At 51.0% G+C, this 17,959-nt stretch overlaps 4 protein-coding genes across 4 annotated transcripts; 2 read left to right on the top strand and 2 right to left on the bottom strand.

Annotated features, from left to right (window-relative positions):
* Positions 1–470: 470 nt before the first annotated feature.
* On the bottom strand, positions 471–4,540 carry Z517_00015 (uncharacterized protein; the record flags this gene model as incomplete). Its single annotated transcript, XM_013432981.1, has 2 exons — positions 471–3,595; positions 3,646–4,540. 2 exons carry the CDS (start codon positions 4,538–4,540, stop codon positions 471–473), a joined length of 4,020 nt encoding a protein of 1,339 aa, XP_013288435.1.
* A 2,476-nt stretch (positions 4,541–7,016) lies between these two features.
* Positions 7,017–9,047, bottom strand: Z517_00014 (uncharacterized protein; the record flags this gene model as incomplete). The annotated part of the gene is made up of 3 exons (XM_013432980.1): positions 7,017–8,472; positions 8,526–8,973; positions 9,035–9,047. The coding sequence occupies 3 exons, from the start codon at positions 9,045–9,047 to the stop codon at positions 7,017–7,019; spliced, it is 1,917 nt and encodes a 638-aa protein (XP_013288434.1).
* Positions 9,048–11,037: 1,990 nt separating this feature from the next.
* On the top strand, positions 11,038–14,782 carry Z517_00013 (uncharacterized protein; the record flags this gene model as incomplete). The annotated part of the gene is made up of 6 exons (XM_013432979.1): positions 11,038–11,121; positions 11,175–11,209; positions 11,265–11,398; positions 11,459–13,287; positions 13,335–14,295; positions 14,343–14,782. The coding sequence occupies 6 exons, from the start codon at positions 11,038–11,040 to the stop codon at positions 14,780–14,782; spliced, it is 3,483 nt and encodes a 1,160-aa protein (XP_013288433.1).
* A 924-nt stretch (positions 14,783–15,706) lies between these two features.
* Positions 15,707–17,580, top strand: Z517_00012 (uncharacterized protein; the record flags this gene model as incomplete). The annotated part of the gene is made up of 3 exons (XM_013432978.1): positions 15,707–16,882; positions 16,936–16,973; positions 17,028–17,580. The coding sequence occupies 3 exons, from the start codon at positions 15,707–15,709 to the stop codon at positions 17,578–17,580; spliced, it is 1,767 nt and encodes a 588-aa protein (XP_013288432.1).
* Positions 17,581–17,959: the final 379 nt, after the last annotated feature.

The following is a 17,959-nucleotide window of genomic DNA, read 5'->3' as shown; positions in this document are numbered from 1 at the left end:
GACAAGATCTGGTGGTTCCATGGAGATTCCAGATGAAATATATGAGCGATTTATGGACTCGCCTCGGCTCTGTTAAAGGATCTCTGACACCGACCGATTTCCGTACCCATGTCCAGCCTATGCATGGTCTGTCTTGACCTACAAGCAATCGACTTCTCATGAACGTCTTCAATCCATACCGTACAGACACTGCACCGGCTGACTAGCCAATGCATAATCCATCTCGTCCTGCATCAACCTGGGAAGATCCGCAAATCAAAAGTACAAAGTCACATCGCAATGCAAACATCCAAAGAGAGAGCCAAACCCGAAGTACTCCACGCTGTCAACAAATATGGGAGCCCAGAACATAATCTCATCAATTGATGCTTGGGAGAATTGCAGAGGTCCAGCAACGATCAGAAGTAACACCTTCATTGACTGTGAGCCCTCAAAAGAACCTGGTCACGCCAATTAGCTCTGATCTGTCTTCAGCCCGACCATGACATCGAACGTACGCTGCTATTAGCTGCCGACATCGGATCGGGCTCGCCATCTGTGCCCAATGAAGGACTCTCAACACTGCCATGATTCACTGGCCCTGACGCCGTCACCGACCTCTCGCTGAACGGGGGCCTCAAGCTCGATGTCCCTCGAGAATCCCCAGCTTTTGAATGGGCGTCCTTTCCGTCCGCACCACCGCCAGTGCCATTACGAGCTCCATTGGATTTAGATCGTGCCTGCTTGTTGAAAATATCGGTCACCCTGTCGGAAGCCACTCGCAGAATCGTTTGCATAAGCAGGTTCTGTTTCAGTGGTTTGGACAGGTATTCGTCCATCTGTGCCTGGATGCATTTCTCGCGATCTCCGAGCATGGCGTGGGCGGTTAGAGCGACGATGGGCGTTCTAGGCAGTCCCCTCTCCTTTTCATACTGCCGAATCTCTCGTGTGGCTTCGAACCCACCCATCACTGGCATCTGCACGTCCATAAGTACAATGTCGAATCGGTTGTTTTTGATGGCATTGACGGCTTCCAACCCATTGCCCACTACCGTCACCACGTGGTTATATTTTTCCAGAATTTTGATGGCCACCTTTTGATTGACCTCGTTGTCCTCAGCTAACAACACGTTGAGGGATTTCTTGTAGTCCTTGATGACGGGCGTAGACCGGCCCTCCAAAGCCGGGATCATGCAATTACCCAGATCGATCAATTGACAGGGCGTGGTCATGTATGAAGAGATACCAAGGTCAAGTACAGTCTTGAGGCTGATAGACACAGTAGGGTTCAGTAAAACCATGGGCATGTACTTGAATTTGTCCAATTCTCGCAGTTTCTGTGCAGTCTGGAGTTCATCAATGACGATGACATCATAGCCTCCGTCGGTGTTTTTGCGATTGCGTTCGGCGGTGAAGATGCCAGGATCTGGCACATCTGCTTCGTCTTTCACCACTCTGACTTGTAGCCCAAGCTCCTCAATCATTGCAGGGACGCGTTCAAAGAACTTGGACACGCCCTTGTCAACCACAAGAACCTTATGCTTCCGGAAAGGATAAAGCTGGGAACTGATGACACTGATGTCGTCCGTTGCGAATTTGACAATGCACGAGAAGTGGAATTCGCTACCGTGCCCGAAATCGGAGGTGACCCAGACTTGACCTCCCATGAGGTTGACCAGGCGCTTCGATATAGACAGGCCCAACCCGGTACCGCCGAATTTTCTTGTCGTTGAGCCGTCCGCTTGCTGGAAAGTGTCGAAGATCAGGTCGAGCTTGTCCGACTGGATGCCTATCCCAGTGTCGGAGACCACAAACTCGAACGGAAACTCGTCTGTTGCGCAGTTCGACAAAAGATCTTTGGATTTTTTGATCGTCACTTTGACTTCCCCCTGATCGGTGAACTTGATCGCGTTGCCTACCAGGTTGAGGATGATCTGTCTTAGCCGGAATGGGTCGCCAACGACATAGTCCGGTACCGAGTTGTCCACATCAAATGCCAAACATAATGACTTCTCGTTCGCCTTGACAGCCAAGGACTTCAGTGCGTTAAAGACAGTACCCCGGATTGTGTATGGAATAGCCTCAATCGCCATACGGTTGGCTTCAATCTTTGAAATATCCAGGATATCGTCAATGATGGTCAGTAAGCTGTTTGCAAGGTTGTGAACCGTGTTGAGCATCTCTCGCGAGTGCGGTTTCAGATCGTCGGTGTCCAACGTCAGTTGTGTCATGCCAATGATGCCGTTCATAGGGGTCCTGATCTCATGGGACATATTTGCCAAAAATTCGGACTTTGTCCGGTTGGCTAATTCGGCGGCTTCACGCGCCGCTGTGTTTCTCTGTATGCTGTCTCTGAGGTTCGAAATCATTTGGTTGATCTTCCTCTTCAATTCATCCATTTCACCGGACGCATTGACGCTGATCAACTTTGAGAAATCTCCTTCCGTTGCCGCGTCCGTGATCTCACCAAATGCACGAACCTGCGCAGTCAGATTTTCGGCCATGGTGTTGACGTCCTCTGTGATCTCTTTCCATCGGCCACTGACATCGTGAACGTTGGCTTGGCCACCCATTTTGCCATTGACACCGACATCGCGAGCAACTCGTCGCACTTCATGGGCAAAGGTCGCCAAGCGGTCTACCATGTTATTGATAGTGACCTTCAGTGTCAAAATTTCACCTTGTGCTTGTACCTCGATTTTCTTGTCCAGATTTCCAGCAGCAATGGCTTGTGTGACGTCCGAGATACTTCGTACCTGATCTGTCAGGTTCGAGGCCATCGTATTCACATTATCGGTCAAGTCTCTCCATTTGCCTTGGACATTATCGACCTTGGCCTGCCCTCCAAGTGTTCCGTCTGTGCCGACTTCTCTCGCTACTTTGCTGACTTCGAATGCGAAGGTGTTTAGTCGATCAACCATTGAATTGATGGTCACTTTCAGGTCGAGAATTTCGCCTTGGACATCGGCGGTAACTTTCTTCGACAAGTCGCCATTGGCGACAGCGGTGGTGACTGCAGCAATCTCTCGTACTTGAGTTGTCAAGTTCATTGCCATGCCGTTGACATTTTCGGTAAGGTCTTTCCAGGTACCTTCGACGTCGTGCACCGTAGCTTGACCTCCCAGAACACCGTTGGTTCCGACCTCTTTGGCCAGGTTTGTGACTTCCTGGGCAAACTGCTGTAGTTGATCAACCATGTTGTTGATCGTAATCTTGAGTCGCAGAATCTCTCCTTTACAGCTCGCAGTGACCTTTCGCGTCAAATCGCCCTTTGCCACAGCTGTGGTCACCATTGCGATGTCTCGGACCTGTGTCGTGAGGTTGTCTGCCATTGCGTTCACGCTCTTGGTCAATTCATTCCAGGTACCTTGGACACCTTCGATCTGGGCTTGTCCACCTAACACGCCTTCCGTTCCGACATCAGTGGCAACGCGAGTGACTTCGGTGGCGAACGTTCTGAGTTGGTCCACCATGGTGTTGATAGTATGCTGTAGTTCAAATATTTCGCCCTTTGCGCGACTTTGTACTTTTTGACTGAGATCACCACGTGCAACGGCCTTGGTGACGGTTGCAATCTCCCTGACTTGGTCTGTCAGGTTCGCTGCCATTATGTTGACTGCTCAAGCGTTAATTCAGATCCTTTCAACAACAAATTAGAAGCTTTACCGTTGTCCGTCAACTCCTTCCATATGCCATGCACTCCGCTGATCTGAGCCTGTCCACCCAGAATGCCTTCGGTTCCTACTTCGCGGGCGACACGAGTGACCTCGCTGCCGAAGATCTCCAGCTGGTCCATCATCGTGTTGATGGTGACTTTGAAGGCCGCAATTTCATCGTCCATTTCAGTAGCTTGGATCTGGACTCTTTTGGACAAATCGCCATTGGCAACCTGTGTGATGATGCCACCGATCTCACGCAAAGCTTTTTGGAACGCCTCGTTTGCTTGCTGGTGCTTCCGCAGCTCCCTCTCCAAGATCGAAACGTCTTCATTTTCCACCCGCATGAAGGCTTGTTTGGCCTGCTCTTCCGAATTCCGTAGACCGCGACTGATCTCTGCAATTGTGTCTCGCTGACTCTTTATCTGCTCCGCCTGCCTCTCGACATGTTCTCGCAATATGCTAATATCATCTTCGCTCACTGCACGGTCCGGTTCCGAAGGTCGAAAGGAATCTCTGGCAGCGAGAAGGTTGTTGACGCGCCTCGAATGATTGTAATTGATAGGTGTTCTCTCAGAAGAGTCTGCAGGGAAATCAGCGCCAGATTCGCCCAGAGAACCCCGTGGTTCCACTGGGCGGGACAACGGCGAAGCCGGGCTCTGAAATTCACCTGGAGTATCTGGCAGTGAGCGCCCAACAACATCCGCCCGAGATTCCAGGTAGTGTATCCGTCTTGCAAGAGCGGCTATTTCAGCTTCGAAGTCTTCTTTTCCCGGTGTATCGTCTCCAGGGAGCTTGTATGGTGGAAGCTTCAAGCCATTGGTGTAGGTGGACGAGGTCGAGCCCTTGGCCAATCCACGCAGAATTGCCGCAGCGGCTGCCAGTGTCTCGTCCGGGCGAGACATGGACGATGCGAAATCCTCTATAGAGTGTTCCTCCTCATGAGGCGCGGTCGAGACAGGATGGTTGCAGGCGGTTTTGGTATGCCAAAGGGCCCTGGTTCTAGGCCGCGTCCAGCAGCGTACACAAAATGGCCGGAGAGCCACCTTGTTCACCGAAGACGATTTCGCGGGCAAGTGATTGGTGATGGAGAAGGAGATTTTACGCTCAACAGAGTCGTCGATAGGTACGAGAAGTTTGGTGGTTGCAGAGTGGGAGATATCTTGTAAGCTGGTTAACTCGATCGACTCCGACAGATAATACAGGGTTGGTTGGATGGGTTGGACTGGGCGGCGAGTGGGATAGATCTGGGCATGCCCAAAAAGACGCTAGGTGCGAAGCGGATAAACGGCAAAATGTGTCGCCCAAGCAGAATGACTTAACAGGGTCTGAAGGCGACAGAAGGGAGGGCCCTCGGGCGCAGAGTGTAAAGTGTACGGTGAGGAACGTAGGGCGCGAGGACGGAGAATAGGAGTAATGATAGGGAAAAAATGTAGGGTGGTTTCTCGATCCAGAGGAAGGGAGGAAGGTCTGCTAGTGGGAAAGGGAGGGTGGATGGTGATGGACTGTCCACTGCAAGAGAGGCGCAACTACTGTGAACCTCCTGAGAGCGAGATCGTCGCTGCAGATGCCCAAATGGCATCAGCGGGCACAAAAGGGACAGCCAGGGAGAGGTACCGGGCGAGGTGGGAAAGAGTACCTCTTACAAGACACGCCTGGGGCCGCCACGAGCCACAACCAACGGGCACCGCCCAAAATTGAGGCTGCATGAAGTTGGTGCCCCAAACCGACCCGAGGTGCCCCTGGGATGGCGCGCATTGGTTCCCTTGGGCCCCGTCGCGGGGACATTGGGGAGCGGTTTAACCCAATCCTCAATTAGCCACTCGGCAAGCCCAATCCAAGCCTCGACTCGACTCGACACAACCCTTGGCTTTGAATGGCATGTGGGTGCCTCGCGATAATGCGAAGGCGATCTATGCTTTTTGCCTGGATACTGGATAGTGATTCTAGGTGGTCATGCAACCGACGAGTGGAAGCTAGAGCCGTTGCTACACCAGTACCTAGAGAGTACCTGCGTGGGCAGAATACAACTAACACATTTTATTCTGAATGCACAATTTGGGTTCAAGCTGAAACGGTGTGTCGAAACTTACCCAGATCACTGTCCTCTCCTTAGCATTGACGATCGTCTTTGGCGGTGTAGCCACATGTACAAGCATGACCAGCGTGACCAGTGTGGACGAGTAAGGCGAGGCAACTGTTCTTGCTTTCAGGATCTTCATCTCTGCCACCATATCTGCCACTGTCACCAAGCACGACCAGTACCCGCCTCTGCTTTGAAAATAACAGAAGATCCAACGGTGTCTACGACAGACAATGCGGATAGATAGGAGTTTGAACCTGCAAGGCCGCCAACCACCACACTCATATAACATCCCGCCAGAGGGAACAGGGACCTCGTCAGCTGCATCCAGTGATGCAAAAACTTCCTGACACTCATTGGCTGGAGGATTGGGAAGGCTACACTTATTCTCTGAGGCACGGGTAGTGAGCCCCCAACGGCAATCTCATCCGTAGCGAGACCTTGGTCCCATGTCTCGCCTGGCAGGATGACGTCTTTGTCACACGTGAACTAGTCGGCAGACTGCCTCAATGAGGGGAATTCCCTGGTCCAGTCTTCGTCTCAGGGAGATTAAGTGATTGATCGCTTTGGATGATAGTTTGTACCCGGTACTGACAGACTGATCAGGCTGAAAATTGATAACCATCAGCCGGCGAGCCTGTGGAGAAAATAAGTAGTACAGCGAAGTAATGACTAGACCACCCCTAAGTTATTTTGAAGTTTTAGGAATGAAACGGTAGATTTTATTCTCTAGTTACAATTACGAGCTAATAAGCTACATAATGATAGTAATATCTAACAATAATCCCTGAGAAAGGGTAGTAGAAAAGTGTCTTGGAATTCTATAGAGGGAGGATAATGCGGTCTGACTACGGTGTTTAGTATGGGGTGCTGCACCGACGTTTTTTGCCGCAGGCTCGGCGGGTTCGAACGTCCAGAATTTTCAGAGATCAGAATGCTCTTGAACATGTTGTATTACCATAGCCGGGATGAGCGCTCTAGCCAATCTTGCGAATCCCTCGTGTCTGTCCAACGGCCGAACTTGCGGCCAATTCCGAATGAGAGCTGGTTTATCTCACACAAGCATTCTCTCTTTCATATCTGATCTAGAAGGGTGCATTGTTGCAGCAGGGTCGCCATAAGTGAAGGATGCAATATCATATATTCCTATAGGGACATATTTGGGAAGAACGAAGTGACGAAATTATACTGATGTGACCGACATCGTTAGATTAACATGGTCCAGCAGTGCTAGGCACAACTACCAATTTCCACAGAAACCCTGACTAAAGATTATGATACATTACGACGAGGCATGATTAGAGACTTAAGCCCTCCAATGCTTCTAGAAACCCTGCAATAGCTCCAGCGCCCAGAAGGCCCTTAGTGGCACTTTCGCGGATATTTTGCTTTGTAGATTTCTCCCTCGAGTGCCTCTTCTCATCATGGATGCGTGATGTGGTGTTATGTTGGGACAATCGGGACGGTGATCTTGCGGATTTGCCATCTTGAGACACCGGTCTCGGCGATAGGCCCATCCGGGTTGAGGACTGAGGAATGTATCGAGTTTGAGAAGAAGGAGGTAGGTATCCAGTGAGTTGCGGATACCCATGTTGTTGTATCAACGGATGTCCCTGTGGATGCATTTGGCCGCCATATCGTCCGAATGCAACTGCCTGTGGAGGCACCATTGAATTCGGGGCATTATGCATCTGTGCTGGCAGTAGAGGCGACGAGACGCTGTGGTGGATCGGGTTCTGATCGGGCGTTACCCAGGGACGATGGCCGGGTGGGTGGTATGCAGGAGATGACAATCTTGATGCCGTTGACTGAGCCGACGTCACGGAGGGCTGAGTTGAGGGCGGACGGTTGACACCAGCGGTAGCGGCTGTGATCCAAGGCGGTGGTTCAACTGGCGCCGTGAAGGCGTGTGCTACGGGTGCGTCTCCGCCAGCAGCTTGTATCTTCCGTTCAACACCAGGGCTGCCGCTACTCCGGCGCCGAGGTTTGGGCTGGGCCATTTCGGCTTCGGAGGCAGATGATTCTGAACCTGAGTCAAGCACGTATCGCCGCGAGGATCGCTTCTTGGAGCTAGGGCTACCTCCGGGGGAATCCTCCATGTCGCTGCTTGCCGCACTCACGCTTGGCTGGTAACCAGAGTACTGCTTCCGTCTCTTGAATGCTTCATGGCGTGCAGAGGCAGAATTCGGCTTCCTCCAGTCGGTCGTTGTGCCTTCCAGGTAATAGCCACGAGGGCTCCCGTCACGCTCTCGATATCGTTCATGGAAAGGGATCTCCTCGTCCTCCTCATTGAGATTGTGCACTGAAGGGGTGTATCTGGAACCAGACTCACGGTTGTGGCGCCTCTCTCGAATCTCACGCCAAATGGTCCATCTTTCGAGGAGAGGGTCGATCGCGCGATCGGATACCTGAACCATATCTCGTGGAGAATCCCGAATTTGATGAAGCATGTGATCAAGCTCGCCGAGAGAAAACACTGGTAGTCTCACCAAAGCGGTCGAGGGGGGGTGCTCGGGAGCGATGGGGCTAGAGTTGTGTTGAGAGCTGTCTACAGGAACCGCCAGCGACTGGTCGTCATGCACGGCGCCGTTGTTCATGGATGATTTTCTATCTTCCTCCTCTTCTCGCTGCGAGGCCTCAAATAATGCGTCCATATTACTCATCTGCCAGTATCGGACAATCAAAGCATTTTGGGCCTCGGCGCGTTCCTGAGTGATCTCTTCTTTCTTGAAAGAGACCTCTTCCGGGGAGTCGCTGCAATTTCATCGTTAGTAATTGTCTCCGATACACTTGACGAAATGTCAAACCTTCGTGAGGTGGACGCCATCACCTTTCCTAGCTGGACTATCTGCAGCATGACCGACAGGCTTAACTGAAGACTTTCGAGTTGTGCGAGCAGATATACAACCCTGTGTTTTCTGAACGTCCTTCTGAACCTCTGTTGAAGAGTGTAGGCAGTTGTGCTGGCTGTGTCCTGCGCACTCACACGCACCCACATGTCCTTGATCTCATCAAAGACTCTTGTGCTTTCATCTGCAATCGACTTTGCTGTCTCGATAGCTTCCTGGGAGTGAACTGAGTCTGTTGCCTGAAGAACTTGACCCGTGTGCTTCAGCATCATCGAGAACATTGTGACGCCCTTTGATATGCTCTTGACCTCGAGGCCCGCATTTGAGAACTCGGAACTAATCGCATTGAGAAGCAGCGAGAGTCTGAAGCCCGCACCGGCGACGTCAATAATGGGCGCGATGTTGCCTGCGCAGGAGTCAGTCAGTTTCATCAGACTGGGTAGGGACTCGACTTGGAGATGACGTACTTCTTGCGGTCATGCTGGATGCGCCTTAAGCAAGGAAAGCCAAATATTGATGGAATCAAGGGAACTAGCCCGAGAAGAAGATATCAGCAGTGTTGAATCAAGGTTGCCGATATTCCCAGACGATATGGCATGAGCGAACAGGTAGGCACACAAACAATGGTTGTGAACACGAGGCTGCATCCTGGGCTAGGGAAGGTCATAACGTCTGTGGGAGGTTTGGTGGGGGAGAGGGGCTAAAACAGCGCATGCCAAAGCGAACATCGCTGTAGTGAGGCTGATGGGCTACTTGATTGTTGAGGGGATTTGATGCAAAGTCTCCAACAGAGAAGGGGTTCTGGAGGTGAGAGTGGGTTGTAACTGGCCGGCTTGCAAACTCTGTTCTGCATCAGAAATGGCCATCGCGCGCCACAAATTTGACATTGGTGCACATTGCATGATGAGGCAGTGAGGAGAGTTCTGTAGCGTTGAGACCAAAAGGCCTGATCTGTCTAGGACCAAAGGTCCCCAGTTGAGAAGTAGAATGACAATGGCGAGGGGGAAATGGAGATCGGGAACGTGTCTATTATGAATCACATCTCTGGTCTCCATCTTGGTGCCATCTTTCATATTATGCTACTAAGATATGGATCTCAAACTAGGGGCAATTGTTCTTTTGGATCATGGTGCCGGATCCTTCGTCTCAGCATAGCATCTGAGGCTTGGCACTGGTGCAGTCTTTGTATGTGATGGAGCCATAAGGTGGATGGAAGCAGATGAATTTCGAGCTTTGCAATCATACAAGCAGTTCTTGTAAAGGTATTCGTAGGGGGTGTCTCACAGGATAAACATTCGCAGAGGTGTACCGTTCATTGCCCCATTAAGTCAATCCAACTCCCGCTTTACGCAAGCACAACACCTGGGTACCTCAATATGCGGATACTGCCACCATGGGTGCCAGCCACCCTCGATTTGAATGACCAACGAAGGGAAAGAACCATGTGAATTATGGGGTGAGCAAATGAAGATAGTGTCTTTGGCATCTTCTGAGCCTCGTCTTTTTCGCCTCCAGTTGGCATGCCGGCCCACCTCGTGGGAAATAAGACCACGTTCGAGAAATGGAATGCTCCAGAGCGGGCTAAGTACTTGTCCCATGTACGGGGTACCTAAGATGCCATGGAAAAGGAAAGGGGGAGCTTCCCCTTCTCGCTTAGAAGTGGCGTTTTCGTGGGCTTTTCGGTGTTGGCGGTGTCGCTTTTTCCCAAGGCCCATACCTATCAAGGCACCCCAGGTACGCATCCCATCGAGTCCATGCTTGTGCCTTGGCCCGTCTTGGGCAAGGCCGCCTTTTTAAGCTACTCAGAGTTGCAGGCTAATTGTTCCGGGTCTGAGACCCGCATGGGCTTGGGGGTGGGTGCGTGGGCACTGGGCTCGCCCCTCGCACCAACACCTGTTGATCGTTTCTCTTTTACCCTTTCGTCTTTCGCCATCTCTCTCAGTATACCCGCACCTGGACCCCCGGCGTTGGGTCTCGTCAAGCCCTTCACCTGTGCAACTCTGAGTAAAGATTGTCGTGCTGTTGGGTTCTGGTATCTTTCGTTTGAACCTTTTCACTTTTACTCCATACATCCCGGCCCTACTCTCGGTCTCGACCGCAAGCGAACCCAATCCTCTCTATCGGTCCATCTAATTGCCTGCAACCTTTTGCCGACCGTCCTAGTGTTTTCACACCCACAACCTGCCTTGGGATTGACCTGCGTTCTTCGACCCTTCACACACGATCGTGAACGATTTCTACGTACGGCTGATCTACTGAGTTGTTTATCTGCGACCGAGACCAAATCACAAGCGCGTCCGAGCGTCCCAGAGCGTCCCTGCGTGCCTCTCAGCCATCTCGCAGTCTAGGACGCTGACCATGCGGCGTTTATGAAGCACCGATCGCGACGCTGAGAGAAAACTGGGAACACGACGTATGCTGCAGTTGATATTGAGATGCAAAGAGCAAGGAAGGGTGTTCAGCCGCGGCCATGCGGATCTCGATACGAGAGCAGCTCGGACTGCTCGTCCTCTTTTGCTCCCTTACATCTCTGATGGTGCTTGCACTCGCAGTGGTACGTCGCGTGGAAATGTTGACAGCGGATGATACTGAGTGAAATATGGCCAGTGGTTCCAAAATTACAATTTCATTACCGGCATCAGGTCAGGGAAAATGCCTCCCATCCTGAAGTCCTTCAGCGCTGATTGACATTGACAGGTTATCCGGACTGTCCTTGACGGCATCCCTCAAAGCAGCACAGTTCACGAGCGCACTACTGTTGTATGATTCACAGGCCAGGCTGATCAGCACGCGGCTGCTAATCCAGAGTGCTCTGGGAAGATATAATTCGGGTAATCCTTCCGAGAACCTTCTTCACTAAAGTGCTAATGCTAATCATGACCACTGAGAAGGAAACACCTCAAACGAGAACTGGCAACGATCTGTGAGTGACTTCCAGGGCGCTCTCGCCAATGGCAGCCTTCTGGTCCAGGCAATTTTATATCCCAATGCCTTCAATGGAAACGAGACTGCGGTCAATGGGCTACTCAACGTCACTGCAATTGGATTGGACGGCACAATCAAACTACCCTACAACTATACGAATGGCTCAGCGGTTTACTTGGGAGACCCGGGCCTGGGCTACCCCTCCTCACTGTATCCGAATTTGACTTATGGCCCTCCGCAATCAGGAACCAATTTTTCAACTTTATACTACAAAGGCCAAATCATTCGACCTGATGACACCCTTTTCCTAGGACCTTTGGTTGTGAATGAGACTTACTCCCTTCTGTCGCTCACAGTTCCCCTGATCAACAACACATCTCGGTCCGATGTCCTTGGCTGGATGACGGTTCTGGCCAATACTAATATGCTATATGAAATCCAGCAGTCGCCTGAAGGACTCGATAAAACCGGGGAAACTCTTATTATTGGTCCAGCGTCGTCGAATAACCATTTTGGACAACAGGTCCGGGGATCTAGCAAGTCCTACCTGGAATCTCAACTAGTCCGGTATGTGCTACCACCGGCAAGCAATTCTACGCTGGATTATCGGCACCAGGCCCGAAGTAGCGTCAACAATGCCACCGAACCATTTCCAGCTTCAGGTTATCCGGCAGTCGTTTCAGCGTGGACCAAGGACAACCAGGCCATCAATAATGCGGGCGCCTATATTTCAACGTGGAACGAAGAAGGAAAACGAGTTTCCGCAGGTTATGCCACGCTATCTACCAAGTTTGTCGATTGGGTGGTTGTGGTAGAACAATCACACCACGAGGTGGTTGCCCCTATCGACCATCTGCGTGATGTTGTTCTCATCTGTGTCTTTTCTGTGACTGGCTTACTCCTGCTCGTCATGTTCCCCATGGCACATTATTCGATCACCCCAATCCGGCATCTCGCAGCTGCAACCGCCAAAACGGTAGAGCCTTATCAACCTGACGATAATAGCGAATATTCCAGCACTTTGGGCCACCAAGTCGCGGAGATGGAGGACGTACTGGACTCTGATGAACGCGAGGTGGCTAGAAAAGAAGGCTTTTTCGGTGTTCTGACAAGGATTTCTAAACCAAAACAGCCAGATCGATCGACAACTCCTCGACACTTGCGGCGAAGAACATTCAGGATACCTAGGAAAGTTCCAGAGCGAAAACATCTCATCACTGATGAGCTTACGGAGCTGACTCGCACCTTTAACGAGATGTCTGACGAGCTAACGATGCAATACGAGCGTCTCGAAGAAAGGGTAAAGCAGCGTACAGCGGAGCTCGAGAAAAGCAAGAAGGCCGCCGAAGCAGCGAACCAGAGCAAGACACTCTTCATCGCTAACATTTCCCACGAGTTGAAAACGCCTCTCAATGGTATTCTCGGCCTTACGACCGTTTGTATGAACGAGGATGATCTAGGCCGGATCCGGTCTACACTAAATACCATCTACAAATCTGGAGATCTGCTTCTCCACTTGTTGACCGATCTTCTTACCTTCAGCAAGAATGAGGTTGGCCAGCAGCTGTCGATTGACGAAGCGGAATTCAGACTCAGTGATCTGAGCACCCAACTGATGCCTACCTTCGAAAAACAGGCTCGCGAGGCACAAGTGGATCTCAAAGTACTGTTCCTTGGTACGAACGACGCTTTCGGTGATGCTTCTGAGTTGTCTGGAGAAAAGCTATATGGCCCAGTTGGCACAGGCCGCGTTAGGGACATGTGTCTATGGGGTGACAAGAACAGGATTTTACAGGTCCGTCTAGTCCCGAAAACGAAATTCATTCTACTAACTAGCTTCAGGTCCTGATGAACTTTGTCAGCAACAGTCTGAAGTTTACTCCTGCGCATGGCTCTGTCACAGTCCGTGTTCGCTGCATGGGTCTTGTTGAGAGCTTTCCTAGTAGAGCAGGAAGCGCGCGAAAGTCCTCCCTGAACTCAAGAAAGTCAAAGTCTTCGAGCAATAAGCGAGTACGGATGTCAGATGGCTCCCTGGTTCCACCAGATAGCGCCGATCATGACAAGAGTCATTCGAATTCTTGGGGACTCGAAGACTCAAAACTTAGCATCAACGTGGCTGGAGGCACAACGCACATACCGAAGGTCGCAGAAAGGCAGCGATCAATGTCACCCCCACCAGTGAATACGAAAGATTTGAGCTTCGAATTCGAGGTTGAAGACACAGGCCCGGGGATTCCACCTGAACAGCAGAAAATGATCTTTGAACCCTTTGTACAGGGTGACCTAGGCTTGAGCAAGAAATACGGGGGTACTGGATTGGGTCTAAGCATCTGCGCTCAACTAGCGGCCTTAATGGGTGGTGACATTTCTCTCGACAGCAAAGTTGGGTTTGGCAGCAAGTTTACTATGCGGATTCCGCTTCGCTATGTATCAGAGCGCACCCCGTCAATGGCCTCCTCAACACGGAAATCCGTCTCCAAAGCCAGCAGTCTTGTCGGACAAGCCTTGCATGACCAACCCGACGTAACGCCGCACACCCACACTGGTTCCACGACATCCTTACCCTCAGCCCGGGATGATCAACCCAAATTAGCCGATGTTCCAAGGATAGTCGGCTTCACTCAACCTTATGTGGCGAAAGAAATAAAGAGTAGCGACGCATCTCAAGCAGGACTCAATGAGATAAAGAAGGTGGAGAATGAAGCTGCACAAAAGGGTCGAAAAGTGCGCGTCCTCGTGGCAGAAGACAATCAAGTGAATCAAGAAGTCGTCCTTCGCATGCTGAGGTTGGAAGATGTCTATGGTAAGTCCCCTGAACCAGTGTAATGCTACAATCTCACTGTCTGATAGATGTCACGATTGCGAAGGACGGACAAGAAGCATTTGAAAAGGTTCGGGAATCCATGGTGAGCGGGCAACGGTTTGATCTAGTCTTTATGGACGTTCAAATGCCCAACCTTGATGGAATTCAGTCGACCAGACTCATCCGCGAAATGGGATTCAAATCGCCTATTGTCGCCCTTACTGCGTTTGCCGAAAAGTCCAACGAGGACGAGTGCATGGCTTCCGGAATGGATTACTTTCTGGCCAAGCCGATTCGAAGACCTGCTCTCAAACAGGTCCTTAAAAAATATTGTGCAACAATTCCGGAGGAGGAAAACGAGGGAAGTTCAACTGCGGTGCCTCGTTCAGACGAGAATGCAGCGCCACAAGCGAAAAACGGTCAGACCACATACGGGGAGCCCAATATTGACCCGTTGGACTCAGGCGACGTCTCACCTCTATCATGATTGCTCCATCGCCGCGATCAGTTCTCTTTAGCTGACTTGGCGGAAAGCACCGCTGAATCAGCCATATCAGTTGTATAACAGTACTCCTATTCATATTGGGTATAAGGAAAATGTGTGGAAGCTAGGCACTCTCATGCCAGGAGAGGTCACTACTGGTGGCCTATTGTTTGCGTGGGTATCCAAAATCTCAGATTTGTTTCAGATGGTAGTGCATATGGACAGCGATGGCGTGTGGAGTTGGGCTCTATACTGTTGGATATGGGCACTTTAAGACACATCTGAGTGCTACGGTCTGGAAAAAAGTTCAAGGTTCATGGGAGACGCAATTTATTAGGATTGCAGGTATCACAATTCACGGTTCCATATTGGGGTGGTAAGGGAGAGAGACCCCCTCAATTCATAACTGAATACGAATATACCTGGCAGCATTAGCTAGCCAAGGCGTGACGGGGGCGTGGGTAACGAAGGACGAGTTCGAGTCGTGGAGCACGAATGGTGTGCGTAGTTGACATGGAACAAACTGCTGAATGCTTAGAACACTAGAAGGGTGGCTCCAACGGAGTTCACTTGGTAACTTGCAAGACAAGGGCATTGGCCCTGCACCAATAGGTACATACATATATGTACAGACAGAGCATAGGCTACCGTGGTCCGTGGGCGAATTAGGTGCAGGGACGCAAGATCGACCCACAGCATAGTGAGATCTGATCGATCTCGCTGGTAGATCCGATCCTCACTTTTCTTACATCACCACTGCCAACTGCCAAATTACTAGCATCAGTGAGATGCGTAGCTCTCACGAAAGGTACATTCTTTGATTTCTGCTCCTTGCTGCACGCGTGAGTTGCTCCTCGATTTTGCGCGTCGACCGCATGACTACGTGAACGATAGGTGAAAGTCGGCTCAAGACGAGCATTTCCAACCATGCGCAGAATGAAACGCAAAGCAAATAACGTGGTAGTGGCTGTCGACCCTGAGCACAAGAAGCCACGCTCAATCACAGGCTCCTCAAATCAATACAAAGACTCGACAAATGAGCTCAAGTACGGAATCATCCTCCCCAAGTACTATCCTCCCGAGATGACCAACGAGCGAGCCGAAGCATACAAGACCGGACAGATTGAGCGACCGATAGAGACACTGGAAAAAGCCGCTAAAGAAACACAAGCCGACCGAGACCAAGTACCGCCAGGAAAGTGTGTGGTTCACTGGTTCAAGTGTGACTTGCGGACGACGGACAACAAGGGACTGCACCTAGCAAGCAACATGGCAAAATTGCACAATGTGCCCCTGGTTTGCCTTTACTTGATCTCCCCTCAAGACTTCGAGGCCCATCTGACAGCTCCCGTACGCGTTGATTTCATTCTTCGTAACCTTGCTATGTTGAAGAGGGATCTAGATGATTTGGACATACCATTGTATGTTGAGACGGTGGAGAGGAGAAGGAACATCCCGTCTAAACTCGCCGACTTATGCGCGGTATGGGGAGCTTGCCATGTATTTTGCAACGCAGAGTACGAGGTGGACGAGCTCAGGAGAGAAGCTGCTCTAACAAGGGGTTTTTTGGAGAGGGGAATATCCTTCAGTGTCATCCATGATACTTGCGTTGTCGAACCTGGCAAGCTGAAGAGTGGCTCTGGTGGTCCAATATCGGTCTACAGTCCCTGGCACCGAAAGTGGTGCACCTACCTCAACCAAAACCCCCAAGAACTGGACTATCTCCCTCCACCAGGCCACAACCCACAGTCTGCGAGAGAAAGTTACTCGAGGTTATTTAACACTGGTATTCCAGCGGCACCTCCCTCGAAGCAGCTGACCGAGGAAGAAAGAGTGAGATTCAGTAGCATGTGGCCCGCAGGAGAGAGTGAAGCCCAAGATCGACTGCACAAGTTCGTGCTCGAGAAAATTGCCAAGTACCATGATACCAGGAACCTACCTGGAGGCAATGGGACGTCTGTTCTTAGCCCACACCTGGCAGCAGGTACAATTGCCGCACGGACAGTTGTTAGAGAGGCTCGTGACGCAGCTCCCTTGAAGAGAGTGACAGATGACCGGAAACAAGGACACTCAATGTGGATTGCCGAGGTAGCGTGGAGAGATGTGCGACCTTCTCCCATATGTTGTGTATTGGTCCAGGCTGACAGCGTCTGCAGTTCTATAAACATGTCCTATGCCACTGGCCGTACATTTGGTAAGTGCGTTGTGCTCATTCTTGCTAGTCATGATGGCTGAAACATCCTGCCAGCATGAATAAGCCTTTCAAACCAGAATACAGCAATGTCGAGTGGGAGTACGACATGGAACAGTTCGACAAATGGACCCAGGGCAAGACAGGTTTCCCAATAGTTGATGCTGCAATGCGCCAGGCAGCGTATACGGGATATATGCCGAATCGCTGTCGGATGATTGTGGCTTCCTTCTTGGCCAAAGATCTCCTGATTGACTGGCGCATGGGCGAAAAGTGGTTCATGGAGCACCTCATTGATGGTGACTTTGCATCAAACAACGGCGGTTGGGGATTCAGTGCCAGCTGTGGCGTCGACCCACAACCCTATTTCCGCATTTTCAACCCGTTGCTCCAAAGCGAGAAGTTTGACGCTGAGGGAGGGTATATCCGTAAATGGGTGCCAGAGCTTGCTGATATCGAAGACAGCAAGGGAATCCATGACCCGTACAACCGTGGCTACGGGAAGGTTGCTGAGACAAATGGCTATCCAAGGCCAATTGTCAATCACAAAGAGTCGCGAGACAGGGCTCTGGCGCGGTATAAAGCGGGCATTGGAAGAGATAATGCATGAAGACATCCAAGCTAAATGCCAGTTCTTGCAGCTGGATTCGACCAGCTGAGGGTAATGAGAATATTGCATGGTTCGTTTGGAGTGCCAACACGTAGCCTTTGGGTTTTCCTTTGATTTTGCCCGACTCAAAGCGAAGAAGCGGGCTTTCGACCATGGCCGTCAGTTTACCTCAGCCGGGCCCTTGTGTTCGACCTTGCCTGCTTATATTCTGACTGTGAGGTACTTCTTTTGAACCTGCCCGCACGGAGCAAACAGAAGGTCGTTCATTTTTAGTTAGTCGTCAATGTATCCAATCCCAGCTTTTGTCATAAGGTGAAACACCCTTCGGAGTTATGGTCAGAGGATAACAAGGGCGTGGCGCAGTGGAAGAGGTTGGTCT

The sequence above is a fragment of the Fonsecaea pedrosoi genome (genome assembly GCF_000835455.1).
Source record: "Fonsecaea pedrosoi CBS 271.37 unplaced genomic scaffold supercont1.1, whole genome shotgun sequence".
Taxonomy (NCBI): Eukaryota; Fungi; Ascomycota; class Eurotiomycetes; order Chaetothyriales; family Herpotrichiellaceae; genus Fonsecaea; species Fonsecaea pedrosoi.
The sequence above is the reverse complement of the archived record's forward strand: the minus strand, read 5'-3'. Positions and strand labels throughout refer to the sequence as shown.